Source organism: Squalius cephalus (genome assembly GCF_949319135.1).
Source record: "Squalius cephalus genome assembly, chromosome: 11".
In the NCBI taxonomy this organism is placed as follows: Eukaryota; Metazoa; Chordata; class Actinopteri; order Cypriniformes; family Leuciscidae; genus Squalius; species Squalius cephalus.
The window spans coordinates 23,877,313-23,893,070 of NC_137132.1; the positions used below are offsets into that span (position 1 = coordinate 23,877,313).

Here is a 15,758-nt window from a genome sequence, read left to right on the forward strand (position 1 = left end):
CTTCTGCTGGAAGAACACACATGGGACTTCCTCCATTTTGCATGCTAGATGCACTACAAGGACCACTCACTCTTTTCATTTTACTACCTGGCCTGAGCAAGCGGTCCAAGGCACGCATTCCAGCGGATGGTCCCTGAGAAAACTTTGCCCCATTCGTGGAGTGGGTGCTGGTGAGCAACGACTCACCGTTCACCATCGGCCCGGCTGAGGACCACACCAGCCCCACTCCGCATCTAGAGATCAGACATCCACCACCATGATGGAGATTGAACAAGAGCCCACAGCAGACCGTGGACTTCAGCCTGCCACAACTGACGAGCCCAAACTTGAACACCGGACGGAAGGAGTCGTCAGCCTGGATCCTGAACCAGAAGGTGTGTCTGACCAGGTGTGAGAGCCCACTACTGAGGGAGTGTTAGTGGAGTTCGATGGCTGGGAGGAAAGCCCCGCCTGCAAGTTTGCTATGCTTGCTGGAACATTTTTTTGGACTGTTAGAGGTGTTTGTGGATATTCCTCTGTTTCTCCAGACCCAGCTGGTTCCATCCAGCCCTGAACTTCCTGTTTTCCCGCTGGTTCCGCCCAGACCTGAATCTTCCAGTCTCCCTCTCCCACCTCCTCTAACAGCCCCTACAGTCCCTCTTCATCTCCTGCACTGAACTGTGTGGCTCTGCTTCAGTCCTTCAGGCCATCAGCACATCAGCTCTGCCTAGTCCAGAGGATCCCCTGGCTCAGTCTCCAGCCTCTGAACCCAACATTTCACTGCGCGCGGTCGGTCGACGCATCGTCTCTGCCTTGGCTCCTCCCTCGGCTCCACCAGAAACCCTCAACCTTACGACTTCACCGGGCTCCCACAGGTTCTGCCTTGGTCAGGCGTCGTTCTGCCTGCAGCACCTTCGGTCCCATCTGAAAGTTTTCCTCTTGAACGGGTTTCAAAGTGCAAGTTTTTGAAAACAGTCTCCGTGTAAACAACAAAAACGCAAATCTCTGAAAACGATGACACGTGCGTGTTACGTGTCCAATCTATAGTGTTTTATCACCATCTAATGGTCTGGCAGCAGAATACAGTGTTTTTAGTCATTTCCGCAGATCCGTGTGAATGGGGGATTGTTTTGACAATGGTGTTGTCTGTACGTGGTAAACTCAAAGGGAAAAACTTCTCAGTTTAAGCATATCGTTGTCGTGTAAACGTACCCCTAGTTTTCCCGTGTGTTTGATTTAGTTATTATAGTCACCTGTTGCCCATCAGTTAGCTCATTAGTTCCTTTTGTTAGCTCCATTATACCCTGTGTTCTACATTATTCTTTGTCCAATGTTGTCATTAAAGGACTTATTTTGAATCGCGCTTCGTGCTGTTTATACACGCAGACCTTGACACCTTTAAACATTCTATTGACTCTAATTAACGTTACACCTACATATCAACTAGCTCTCATTAGAGTATTAGCAGACTGTCTGCTTAATATCGGCAAACTCTTTATTGTGATGGTCCCCCAACAAATATTATATTAACTTAAATATAAGTATCTTTGCAATTACATGTCAACGTATTCCCCTAACCCTATACCCCTAACAGTCTACTAATACTCAACTAGTACTCTAATATGAGATGACAAAGGTTAAACTGTACTTCTAGTAAAAAAAAGTCTAAAGGAGCCCATCAAAATAAGGTGTAACCCATGTTGAAATGGCCTCAACAGAAACCAACTATGAAAAGAAGTCAGCTTGAGAGGAAGATGGATGCTGGAAAAGTTGGAAATTGTGATACAAGCATAGGATACAAGGGGCTGTTTATTCCATAAAAGATATAACCTAAACATGTAAATTAGTTAGTCCACAAACAAACATAGGTGCCTTTGAGTCTGAATATCGATACGATGAAAGTGTAGTGAGCAGTAAGCAAATTATTCCAGTTTTCATTTCAATTGTTCCCACACATTTGAACCAATTTCCATGACCTTTCCAGCTATTTCTGATTACTGGGTAAGAATTTTTAGAAATAATTTCAATACTGATTTGCTTATAAATCAGTCAGACCAATTTGTGAGTTGATTTGAATGATTTATTAAAAATAAGTGACTCAAAACAATGGTTTACTCACAAATCAGTCTTGACTAAGGCTTTCAGGAGAGTTTTACTGTACACAAGCTCCAAAACCACAAAAATGTAAATGTATAGACTTTTTCCATGACCTTTGCGATTTTGTTAGAACACCTGTCCCAGGAAAGCCTTTTCCAGGCTTGGGACATTGTACAATTCCTTGATATTTATAGGTTTTGACCTGTTATATAAATACATTCTTTTGTGTTTTGTTAGCTTAGAAACATGACTATAGTCAAACTGTATTGTAATTAATTGTGAGATCACAGAACAGTAATTTGCCGTCTGTGGAAATGATTGCTATGTGGAAAGCAACAAATCAGTCACTTTAGGGGTTCCTTTTCAGCACCTTATTAAAATTTTGTCCCTGATTTGCAGTCTGGATGATTTTCTGAAAGTCAAAGCCAATCTTTAGATTTTTGGCAATCCGAGTTGAGTGCTTTCGCAGAAAATTGCATGTATGTAATGGGCACAGACTCTGTTAGCTTCAGGCTATGATTTCGTCCAGTCGGAGAATATAAAACAAGTTTAATATTTTGAGCCAATTTTAGAACACATTGTTTTCATTTGTCACGCGTCACCTAGGAATGAGGTGCATTTTTCTGTGTGAGTTTGTAGTGGTCATAAAGACTTTCAGTCTTTATTTGTGTAATCCTCAGTCATTTAGCGCAGTTTTTCCGCAAGTCGGCAAGGGTATGATGCCTATAGTGTTTTAAAATGAATACCTGTCTATATACTGTAGGCAACAGCAGTCAACTATAGTCAACTGGACAGTTTACTTTCATATCCACAGTTTTATCTTGTTTGACACTATAGAAAATCTGTTTGTACCAGCTGCAAAATACAACGGTGGGGAAAGCACAGGGCATTTCATAATCATTGTGGCTAACCTCATAAATAATGTCACCAAACCAGTATCTCAAATGGAATACTGAAGAGAATGTGCCTCATATTCTCCCAAAATCTGATCTTAATCTCTCCTCCTTTCTCTCTCTCTTCTTCTCTCTTTCGATTCCTTCACCTGTTCTAAACACACACATCTAAATGTGTCTTTTCCCCCTCCCCTACAAATGAAAACAGAGAGACTCTCGCAAAACAAGCTAAGAAGACTGACCTGAAAAAAGTACCAAGAGCACGAATGAGAGTTTCCCACTGAAGAGTGTCCGCCTACAAACTGTTATTGACCTTCTATTTATATCTCAGCATCTGATCTTATCTCCAGCAAAGATCTGCTTAAGTTTCCCTCATTAAGATTTGAGTCCCCACCTTCATTAATTAGAAAAGGAATGGTGGTTACACTTTCAAACTTTTCTCTATCGTATCTGTACTAAATGCCTTGACACGTGTATAGTTGTGCTACAATTTCAGTAGCCTACAGTAATTGAAATGGTTGTTCATATTCCTCTTCGGAACACAAATTAAGACATTTTTGATGAAATCTGAGAGCTGGCTCACTCCTATAGCCTTCTATGTAATCGATATCTGCCATCCCAGAAAAGTTAGTAAAGACATCGTTAAAATAGCTCAACCTTAAGTTTATCAAGTGACGAGAATACTTTTTGTGACGAGAATACATTTTGTGCGCAAAAATAACGACTTCATTTATCTATTCATTTTCTTCTGTGTGGGGCTCTGAGTAAGTTCACGCAGTGTAACAGTGCAACGCTTCTGGGTTGTACGTCAGAACGTAGGCTCACTATTGGCCAGCATCACACGCATCACACACATGACCAGCGTCGGCCAATAGTGAGCCTACGTTCTGACGTACAACCCAGAAGACATGAGGGTAATTACTGTAATTACTAGTAATTACTGACAGAATTAAAATTTTTGGGTGAACTAACCCTTTAATGGGTAGACTAATAAAAAAGTAAGTAAACAACTCAGCCACTTAGATATCACTGCTTTATGTCACATCAAAATCAAACTTGAAAACATGAAACATGATAACTGTGGTGGTTTTTAGTGAGCAATCAGCTTGGGGAAATTAAAGGTACATCTTCATGTCTGTGTCTGTCAACAGTGCTTGATTTTCAGCTTGATGACCGCTGAAAATAAGTTGACTATTAAAAAGAAAAGCTGAACATTAGTTCACAAATAATATATATTGTTTAAATTGTTACAGCCTTTAGTTATTATTTTGGAATAAATGTAAAAATGCGTACAAATACTAACTTGATTAAATGTATAGTTGGTTTTAATAAAGTGTAAAAATACAAAATAGAGTTGTATTTGGTCTCTCTTTTTATGAAATGTTTATTTAACCAAGAAAATTAAGTGTAACAGGGACATACATTTACATTTGATACATAAAAAAGTGAGGACTTTGCCTCCTCATTTATAAACACCACCACACACCACTCATGTAAAAGTCCCTTAATGGTGTGATCGATAATCGTTGGAATCACTTTCAGAACAATGTTTTTTTTTCAGCTGATGAATGATAAAAAGATTGACAGCAGTCACTGTCCCAACTTTAAAGAGCTTGAGCATTTAAAGCTTGCACTTAATGAACACAATGTTATCGTCCCTCCTTGGTGAGGACGCCAATGTAGTTTTCATCATAGTTATCTTTCTTGGGATTAACGGTTGTTGTGAAGAATTAGGCTATGAAGTGTGGCAATATAGCAATAAAATACAATGTTTTTCTGTAGAAGGCATAGTTTCTTTACTTCTAGAGGTGTAACAATATTTCGTAATGCAAAAAATGCAACAATTTGCATCGTGGATGGTGACAATCTGTTTTGTGTAGGCTATAGTTCACCCAAAATAAAAATTACTTTGTGAGAAAAAAAAGTTATCAGAGTCTTGGTGTCAGTACTACATTAAACTACTATATAATGTTGAATATAATGTATAATAATGCAATGGGGGAATATTTGTGGGTCATGATAATGCCAAATGTCTGATGTTACCAGTAAAAAGTGGCCTACATTATTTTAAATATATCTAGTCAGTGACAGAGTGCAAGCATTTTTGTCTGAAATAATTCTGTATTTTCAGCTTCGTCCAAATCATTTACACCCACAATGTAATATCAAATATAGCATTTTAATCAACAGTACATGTTTTGTTAACCTTTTATCATATGTCTTGGAGTATTGCAATAATATCGTATCGTGAGTTCGGTATCGTGATCTGTACTGAATCGTTACATGAGGGAATCGGTACTACTGCATCAAATATGGCTCATCCTATTAGAGGCATTGCTATTTTTCTACTTTATGTTGATATTATCTGAAGAATTCCTTCACAAATATTCTAGGAATGCGGTATGTTTATATGTTGATGTTACACCAGGGTTGTTCACTTCACTATTCACATTAGAGAGACAGTGACCGTACAAGTGTGTTTGTCTTTGTGTGGGCTGTTGTGTGGGAGTGTGTGGTATGTGTGTCTTCATAGGAAAGTACAAGCATCTGAATGGGGGATGTCCCAACACATCCAAGAGAAGAAAAGAAGAAATGCAGTGGATCTAGGTGAAAAAAACAACAACTTCAGTATAAACATGGTAGCCACACCCCCCCCCCCCCCCCCCCCCCCCCCCTCCTCCCCCGGATGAAAAACCACAATCATGCATACACATCATAACCCCTAATATCGCCTTAGGCAAACCGCCTTTTCCTCTTTTTCAGAAGTCTGGTAGAGCTGAAGAGAAAGTGTTTTAGGACTGACGTGTATTTGAATAAATGGGCAGCCACATGTCAGTTATCATTATTTCATCTCTGTTGTGTTGCCGCTGAAATCTCTGCGCCTGTTAAGACAAATGGGCAGAAATTAAAAAAGTTTATCTGATTTATTTTCACTGAAGCCGATGTATATAACCAATCACTTTTAGCAACTTCATACTTAATTTCTGTCTAGTTGTGAGGTTCTGACCATCCACCTTCTCTTATGTTTCCAACCACAACAGCTACCGAAAGAAACAGAGGAAGAGAGAGAGAGAGAGAGAGAGAGAGAAAGGTCCAGGGCTTAAACATGAGAGCATAAAAAAAGGGGAAACCCTGTGGGAGAGACCATGTCTAGATGAGATGCTCATTCAATCTCACAGCCACATTTCACACTACAGCACACACTAAGGTGAGTGAAGCAATCTCTCTCATAATCTCATGCATTGGTATTGGTATGGTATTTCTTAGTGAATATTGCCATTTGAGTGTCATTGTATATATTCCTTACAGCATATTTTAATTGAACAATTAATTTCCATTGGGGCTTTGAATTTAGCCATAGGTCAGTGACAAATCTACATAGTCTATCTTTATAGAGTTTAACAACACATTTAGGGCTATAACCACCATAGGGGGATGTGTAAACCATATCATTCAGTTTAGAAGTTGATCAATATGTAATTTCCAATTACCAATTCTTAAAATGTTACTTTTTATCCTCCTAAGCCTAAATATTTGGTTATATTCTTGAACACATTGGCCATCTACAGGCTTCAAGGAGTCTCCTTTTAAAAATAGATTTATTACACAGTATGACACTATTTTTAGACTAGACTGATTAGGTCAGTTGGGTAAATGAAGGTTCATTTTGTATTGCTGATTGGTTCTAAGAAAGCTGAGGGGAACAATAATGGGAAACTCTTTGGAAAACTCTTTAGAAACTCACACATTGACAGCAAACACACAATGACTTTCCTTGCAAGAACTAATCGATTCTGGCACCAAATCGAAATGTCACATCAGTAGTAAAACATTTCCTTTGGAAGATAATGTGTTCAATTCAATGTATACAGAAAAAAAAGTCCAACTTCAAACTTCTGAACACTCGGTGGGTTATGTTCAACCCACCTGGGTATGAGGACTGGGTATCTTTGTGGGTAACATGGGAATTCACCTTAGAGACAAACCACTGCTCTTTTAGACAGACATACATGCAAAACTAGAAGCCGGTGTGGAGGGAGATTAGATGGTCTGAGGCCTGTAAGTAAAAACATGAATAGGTTTGTATGCAAATATACTGTACAATCCCTGCAGGTTTAAATAGATTTACTCACCACATGATGTTGTGCTTTCTTAAGCTGTACATAGATCAAGTCCATGCATTTAGGTGACGCATCAGGTTTCTCCTAATTGATTCACTGTGAATATATCTTTGGTTTCACTGATTCATTTGATTCCTTTTTCTTGGGCTCTGCTATAGTCACAGAGATGACTGGCTCGAATAACCCCAGGTTCCGCCTCTTGGTTGGCTGGTGCTGCCTGATGTCTTCAGCTCTTTTGATAATGACAGTATATCTTGGAATAAGCGAAAAGGTAAAGTGACCTGTGATTGCCTCAAACCACACTGCCTCTTGTCATGTAGAAAAACTTTAGTGTAGCCTGTTTTCAAGCATATTATCCTGTCTGGCATTGGTATATCCAATGGTCCGACCCCAGCCTTATGCTATAGGTTGAGCAAATGTTATTGGTTGGGCTGCTCAAATGAACAGAACAAAGTTTTGAAAGTCACGTTATTATAGTACAGTATTGTATAACAAAAAATGGCACACTTAAGTTTTACTGCAATAGTATCTGATACTTCTCAGTTGTTTGTTCATTTTCCAACACAGTCTCATGGCAATTTGTAACAATTTTACGTTTTGATGAATTGCTGGCTAATTCTTATCAAATTCCTAGAATCTAATTCGTTTTTTTTTGTACGATCTGCTTACGTCCCAGTAGTGGTCTGGTTTAGGGGTGGACCTTTATGCTTACTTTTTTCGAAAAATCTTACGTTTTCGAACAATTCACACTGTACGAATTCATAAAAAATAGCCACCACGTAAAATAGTTACATTTTCATGAGAGGTTGGATTGTAATTTTGAGATTAACATTTTTATATTTTATTTTTTATTTAGTCTGGAACAAAAAAGACAGGAGATGAAGAGCCCAATTCAACAGGTTTGCTTATTAATCTGTTTTCCTCCACAAGTACATTTTATTCAAAGGAAAATTGCACACCTTCGTCATGAAAGTAACAATCTAATATTCTTTTACAGAAAACAACACCAAACATGACCAACAGAGAGGTGAGAAATGAGAAACTTTTATTGTGAACAGTGATAGCCTTGCCAATGTGAAAAGAAAAGTCTGAAAAGTCTGTCAATAGTCTTAAGGTTTTTTTTTTAAAGCTATCTTTCATTCTGGGAAATATTCCTATTTGGGGAAATTTGTATCTCTTTAAATAATAGTTTGAGTTTTTTTATTTGTAAAGTGAAAATAATCAAGTTGCACTTTCAGGATCCCGTTACGTTCCGTCTTTTAACGACCATATCAGTCTCATCAGAGGTAAGAGAACATCTTTCTTCCTGTGGACCTCTTCACACTTTTTCTCTTTCCCGTTTCCCCCTTTTGCACTTTTTCTGCATCTCTCGCTTCTCTCTGTATCATGAAAACAAGAGATAGTGGGACTTTTGGTTTTGTCACTATGTCTCTTGGTTTCTCTGCTGCATTGAGGAAGTTGGACATGTGGTTCTCTGCTTTTAAAGAATCTTTTGTGGCCTAAAAGTGATTTAAGTCAAGTTACCACATTCAACTACGCATCACACCTGTAAATAAGCTCATAAATAAACTTGTCGTTTTCTGTGAGGGAACTTGAGGTCATCTGGAAGTTCACCTTCACACCATTCGAGTAGGAGGTCGTACCTTTTTTTTTAAGCACTCTCATCTCATTCGTGTGACTGTTGCCTCGCTGAACCAGATTCAGTCACCACAATGACACTTCTGAGGTGACGCTGAATGTTTATCGCAGAGGCGTTGTGAATCAGTGGAAATTTAAGTAGTCTAAATGTGCACGGCTCTATGTACGAGGAAGGAGGTCGAAACGTTCCTTTAAAAGGCTCTCCTTCCCTGACCTCACTTCACGTCCTGTGTGAAGTGTGTTTTCACATATATGTGGGATGAACGGCAGCTCCGACCCCCACAAATGGAACATTTACACAAGAAAATGATAAGAGCAATTAAATTAATTAAATTATACTCTTCAATGTATTTGTGTTAGAATTTAATAGTAATGAGCCTGGTAGCAACTTTTTATATTTTTAAAATAAAATTTGCATGAATAAGAGCGTGAAGAGCATTATAATGTAACTACATTGAGTTATTTTTTGCTGCTTATTGCGCTTTAACAGTAAAATACATGCAAAATAATGTAATAATGTAGTCTTGACGAGTATTCATTCAACACAGTCAGTTATGTTTTAAGTGAAAGTAACAGTTGAGACAGAAAACGTATGTGTATTAGTATAATGGATCCGTGCATTGGGTCTTAAAGTGACAGCAATATACCTGCTGCCAAATTATGAGATAATATTAAAAATATCTATGTAGCAGTTTTTCCCCATGGTATCAATGTTAAAATTGTGACCAGTGAAAATGCTGAGTGGCTAGTAACTTAGGAAAACCACTCGCCACAGTCAAGCGCTGTATATATATATATATATATATATATTAGGGCTGTCAAACGATAATCGCGATTAATCGCATCCAAAATAAAAGTTTGTTTTTACATAATATATGTGTGTGTACGGTGTATAATTATTTTCTATATATAAATACACACACATGCATGTATATATTTAAGAAATATTTGCATGTATATACTGTGTATATATATTTATATTATATATAATTTATATTATATATAAATATTTTATATATAAATAACAAATTTTTCTTAAATATATATGCATGTGTGTGTATTTATATATAGAAAATAATTATACTCCGTACACACACATATATTATGTAAAAACAAACTTTTATTTTGGGTGCGATTAATCGCGATTAATCGTTTGACAGCCCTAATATATATATATTAGGGGTGTAACAATATATTGTGTCACAATATATCGCAATAAAAAATGCAACAATATATATCGTGGATAGTGACAATATGTTTTGATTATAGTTCATCCAAAATAAAATTTCTGTGTGAGGAAAAAATTCTAGTTTTCAGAATTTTAACGTCAGTACTACATAAAACTACTATATATAATGTTGAATATAATGTATAATAATGCAATGGGGGAATATTTGTGGGTCCTGATAATGCCAAATGTCTGATGTTACCAGTAAAAAGTGGCCTACATTATTTTAAATATAACTAGTCAGTGAAATAAGGCATATTCGTCTAAAATAATTCTGTATTTTCAGCTTCAGAATCATGATATACCTGTGTATATTTATATATTTTATCCTGTGCATTGGGTTACAAGCACCTATCCATTTACCCCCACAATGTAATATCAAATTTAGAATTTTAATCAACAATACATTTTTGTTAACCTTTTACCATATGTCTTGGAGTATCGCAATAATAACGTATCATGAGTTCAGTATCGTGATATGTATATTGAATCATATATATATATATATATATATATATATATATATATATATATATATATATATATAAATAACATAAGAAATGTTAAAAAAAAGATACCATTTTTTTTTTAGAAAAGATAGTTTAGTTAGATAGATAGTTTCCAACTTCCTGTTTTATTAAATACACCACCACAAAATAGTCTTTCAAGGAGTTTTGAATCATTATATGAATTTAAGCATTGTGTTCCTCCCAAAAGCACAGAATAAAGTGTTAATAATTGGGAAAGGTTTTCAGACTGCAAACTAATATTTCCATTCTCTTCCTCAGACAAGAATGAAACCTGGATATGCAGTGATTCATGTGAGAGCAGCTCCCTCCTCTTAAAGAACAACACTGTCCAAATTAAAACCAGCGGTTTTTACTATATCAACGCCCAGGTTATCTTCTTCGACAAAGACAAACATCCAACGAAGAAGCAGGAGGCGAGAGTTATTTTGCTCAAAAACAAAGGTCCTGCTACACAAGTCAGAAAACTGAGCGAGGTTATTCGCTTTGAACCAGGAACATTGACACTGACCCGGCTGGTCAAGCTGACAAACGGAGAGAGCATCAGCCTGGATATACAACTTGAGTCCCTGCTCCTATCGTTTGAAGCGTGGCATACTTACTGGGAAATCTTGCTGTATAACAAATAATAAGTCTAAATCTCTCAGATTCTATTCCTGTTCCTTAAAGAATTACAAGACCCACAATTCAGTTTCTGATTGTTTGTAAGTCAGGTATTTCACCTGAAGAATCAAAACCATCTGTATTTATATTTACAAAAGTAAATAATAAAAGATGGTTGAATAGTTCTCAAGCCCATTATGGGTTTCAAAGGGAATATTTTCTTCTTTGTATGTGTTAAAACGCAAAGATTTATTTTTATATTATATGACATATTTTAGAGTAATTGTTCAAATATTTTGAGATTTATTGCAAATGGTTTATTGGTTATTTGTGTATTTTATTTTAATTATATTTAATTTCTTTTTTAAAGTAAAGTGCTGTAAATAGTCTTCAAAATGTCCAGTAATTTGTTAATTTAATACATAATGCATGATGAACAGTAGTCAAAGTGACAATTTGAAATGAACTTGGTTTTTTAAATAATTTATTTGTGTACCGTTGTCCTACCTGTAAGCTATTTCAAAATAAAAGTTTGTTCAGTGCAACATACATATCCCTGCTTGAACTGAATTCAGACTCAACCGTGAGCAACAGCACAACAGTTTTTGGATAACTTCTGGCTCATTTTGATGTAGGCTAGACCAGCTTCCCATTTACTACAGACAGCCACATGAGGGAGTCAGTCATCACAGGAACGGCATCTGAACGTTGCCTTCCTGTTGGTCTTTTGAAAGCAAACCACTGAAACTTAAACCCACTGCACTTTCGCCGCAGATACAAACATTGTGTTTCGATTGCGTAGCTATAGGCCTACGTGCACATCTTATCTTGAAGGATGAAGGCATGAGGAAGCTTCCCCACTTTGCAGAACTACCTAATTTAATGTAAAGGTCAGGGAGAACGGTATGTCAAGATCAATATTTAGCACGCCGTCTAGTTTGGGTTTTTCGATTATAGTCTACTGAAACAATTCCGACATTTTAAGTATCCAGTCTTGATGGAGTATAGCCTACTGTACGAAGTCGAATATATTTCCAAAAGTCTATCCCCGCTGACAAACTGTAACCGCAAGAGACACTGACAGCTAATTTCATGTGCTATGAGTCACAATTCTGAATTCCCCACATCTATAAATCCTCTTTTTTTAGTTTATTCCTCTGCCCACACTGAAAAGTCATCTCACCTTTGTGTCTTCACTCATGTTATATGGTGGTTGACAAACTGCAGTGAGGTAAGGATGAGTTGCATGATGTATTAAAGGGTTAGTTCACCCAAAAATGAAAATTCTGTCAGTAATTACTCACCCTCATGTTGTTCCAACCCCGTAAGGCCTTCGTTCATCTTCGGAACACAAATTAAGATATTTTTGATGAAATCTGAGTGCTGGATCACTCCTCCACAGGCTTATGGACACTATAACTTGCTGGCCCAGAAAATGTATTAAAGACATTTTTAATATAGTCCAAGTGACTCCAGTGGCTCAATCTTAAGTTTATAAAGCGACGAGAATACTTTTTGTGTGCAAAAATAAACAAAAATAACGACTTTATTCCATTTTTCATTTCCTTCTCTCTGGGCCTCGGGTCTTTTCACGTAGTGTAATAGCGTAGCGCGTCTGTGTTGTACGTCACCACGTATCACACACATGACCAGCGTCGCCCAATAGTGAGTCTACGTGGTAACGTGCAACACAGACGCGCTACGCTATTACACTACTTTCATTTTTGGGTGAACTAACCCTTTTTAAGAGCATGTGACAACAGCGTTCGGTGCTTCATTTTGGTATATTATTATTTTTAAGGAAAAAACAAATTGCACAAATTAATTAACTTTTTTTTAAGCCTTAAATGCTTCTGACCAATGGTTTTGCTATAATAAAGCAACTCATATTGTACCACACGTACACTGCAACATTTAAGAAAGATTTATCTAGCCTTTGTTGTAAGACCCTCGTGTTTACTAGTTTAAGGCTTAGTTTATTTAGGCCTACTTCCTCTCTTTCTATTAGATGTGGAAACTTGTTTGAGGAAGCAAATCATGCCATTTTTAAACGAACATTATATTTTCGGCTAGGTTTTTCTGTTCTTCTTTCATGAGACTGACCTCCCCAAAGTCATCAGATTCAGTATCACTGAAAATGTTCAAGCAACGCATTTTTTTTTTTTTTTTTTCAAATCTTTACTTTCGTAAACAATGCTTCCCTTGTGTCCTGTGATGAACCAGCCACTTGCACATTTTCTATACGTTAGGACTATTTAACTTTGTGTTATTAAAACCAGATTTTGATTTCTAAAAATTAAAAATGCATACTTTACCTGTAAGTTAAAACTTGCTTTAGCACCTAGGACTGGAAGAACAGTTTGTCGGCATAAACTTTATTTGTGAATGTCTGTTTGTGCACCATCAACCATTTCCTGTTAGCTTGTGGTTTTTTGCACTCATGCATGCATTAAACAATATACGATACCTTCACATGGTTTAGGCTACTCCAGTAGCCTATATATTTCTCTGAGTGGGGTTATTTATTTGAAATTTCAGTACAAACAAGCCATAAAGGAAAAAAAGATACAGGTCATTAAACGCATTTTGGAATTTCACTTTGGATGACTTATTTCACAAAATGTGAAAAGGGTTAAATATTTGAAAACAACATGCAAAACCACTTGTAGAGAAAACACACATTAATAGCGTAATTGGACTTTTGACTCAAAACCTCATAGTTAAAGTTACTGAATTGGTGTACTCATAACATACATCGGCAAATCCGCTCTAAAAATTTCCTCCCATGCACATCCAGCACGTTTATGTGTCACATGGCAACACAAGCAAGGTTTCAGGTGATAATAATAGTGGCATGGAGAGTTATAGGTTAGAAACTACTGCTACTCTGCGCATCATCCTTTGAAAAGAGAATGGTGCTTTTCTTTTCTTCTTTGTGGTAAAGGTGTTAACCCATTTGCAGAGGGGAGCTGTGAAACTAAGCATGCTCTACGTCACATATCCCTTCCCCCGTGGAGCATTATGGGGAAAAGAGAAAACGGAAAATGGAGAGAGGGGCCAGAAATGTGGAAGGAGGGAATCCTTACAGAATGATCAACCCAGACATACCACTGAATAACCACATTAATCTGACCTAAAATAAAGGGGCTTTCCCACACTTCCCCCTCTCAAAGTTCTGCCCTTTGATGTTACATCACAGGTGCTCTCTGAATGTGGTGCTTTCTAAAGGTTTCAACAGAGAGCTATGGTCACAGAATTACAGTGAATGTGAATCTATGCTTGTATGATGACTTCGAACATTTTAGAGCAAATCCAGGATTTACACAGCCGCATGTATTTTTGTTTTAAAAGATAAAAAATAAATCTTCTCACAAAGAGTACACTGTAAAAAAAAAGTTGCTGCCTTAAATTTTTAAGTATGTCATTTCAACTTAAATTACTTAAACTGACTTTTTAAAAAAATGAGTTCAATCTTGTATAACTTAGCCTTTAAAAAAAGTTCTTGTTCTCAAACTTCTTTTGATGAGTTAAAGCAATGTAAAAACACATGTTGTCATAACCTGTGTATTGATTAGGTGTCTTTTCGATCTTTTTAAAGCTTTAAAGTTTAGGTGAAATTAACCTTCAACGTAGGAACCGAAAACTATCTTTATTTATTTTTGAAGATGAATGAGCTACTTAGGGTTTGGAATGACATGAGTGTGAAGAAATAATGACAACTTTCTTTCTTTCTTTACAAGATTACAACATTGAATATAGCGCACAAGTTGTATAGAGTCATTTCCGGTGCTTTTAAGTCATTTTTCATGACCATTCAGAACAGTGTGAAGATTCATCCATCATCTCCTTATATAGGCCTAGTCCATGAAAGACATAAAGAACGTCAAATATGTTAAGATAGAGTCAATGCTGACAGATTTGCATTATTGAGTAAACTATTCCTTTACAGTCAAAGCTGCTAAACTCCTAAATATAACTAGTTGTCATTTCTCCACTCCCTGATGTCATTTACATAACAATTTGTTTATATCAGAAAACTCCAGAAGGGTTGTTGCTATCATTGAACATGGATGCTAAATAAAAATGTTAAAGGTATTTTACATTTATGCAGGGACAAACTTTCAGTGCCTACATATAGACAAAATCACCGCACGTAAATGTCATGTCGCCCCTACAGCTACGGAACAGGACCTGAACACTTCATGTTGACACGCAATGCACCATTACAGCAGAAACCACAAACAAGGCCCAAGAGTCAGATCCTGAACGAAAGTGAGGAGGACATACAGTAATGTGCAAACAGTTTCCATTACATTTTCTTAATTAGGCAACAACAGAATGAGGAATTACTACATGGAGCAGTGCGTGAGCCACATGGTGCAATCATGGCAGTAATCCTCCCTGTAGTTCATGTATATGCAGGTTATTTACGTAGCAATAATTTCATAACATTGAGCAGCTTTAATAGGATGACTCACACTGAACAAATAAATAAGAAACTATGAGTAAGAGAGGAATGAGTTAACACACTTTCTTTAGTGTTTGACTGAAGCTTTTGCGGAAAGGGAAAAGCATGAAGTGATATGAAGCTATGTGGCGTTATACTTCATTTCCTTTCTCAGTGATTAGAGGAAAGGGTATGCGATAGGACTATAATAGCACTGATGCACAG

General features: G+C 36.9%; 1 protein-coding gene across 1 annotated transcript; it reads left to right on the forward strand.

The window, feature by feature from the left end:
• Positions 1-6,085: 6,085 nt before the first annotated feature.
• On the forward strand, positions 6,086-15,323 carry lta (lymphotoxin alpha (TNF superfamily, member 1)). The gene is made up of 7 exons (XM_079887057.1): positions 6,086-6,177; positions 7,249-7,361; positions 7,947-7,989; positions 8,088-8,117; positions 8,329-8,376; positions 10,745-11,989; positions 15,264-15,323. Exons 2-6 carry the CDS (start codon positions 7,257-7,259, stop codon positions 11,110-11,112), a joined length of 594 nt encoding a protein of 197 aa, XP_079743183.1. The 5' UTR covers positions 6,086-6,177; positions 7,249-7,256; the 3' UTR covers positions 11,113-11,989; positions 15,264-15,323.
• The last annotated feature ends 435 nt before the right edge of the window (positions 15,324-15,758 follow it).

Excerpts from the sequence above, each read along its gene's own strand:
- lta (XM_079887057.1), top strand. The coding sequence starts at position 7,257 with ATGACTGGCTCGAATAACCCCAGGTTCCGCCTCTTGGTTGGCTGGTGC. Across the intron at positions 7,990-8,087 it reads TGAAGAGCCCAATTCAACAG|AAAACAACACCAAACATGAC; the intron begins GTTTGCTTATTA and ends ATTCTTTTACAG. Across the intron at positions 8,118-8,328 it reads CAAACATGACCAACAGAGAG|GATCCCGTTACGTTCCGTCT; the intron begins GTGAGAAATGAG and ends TTGCACTTTCAG.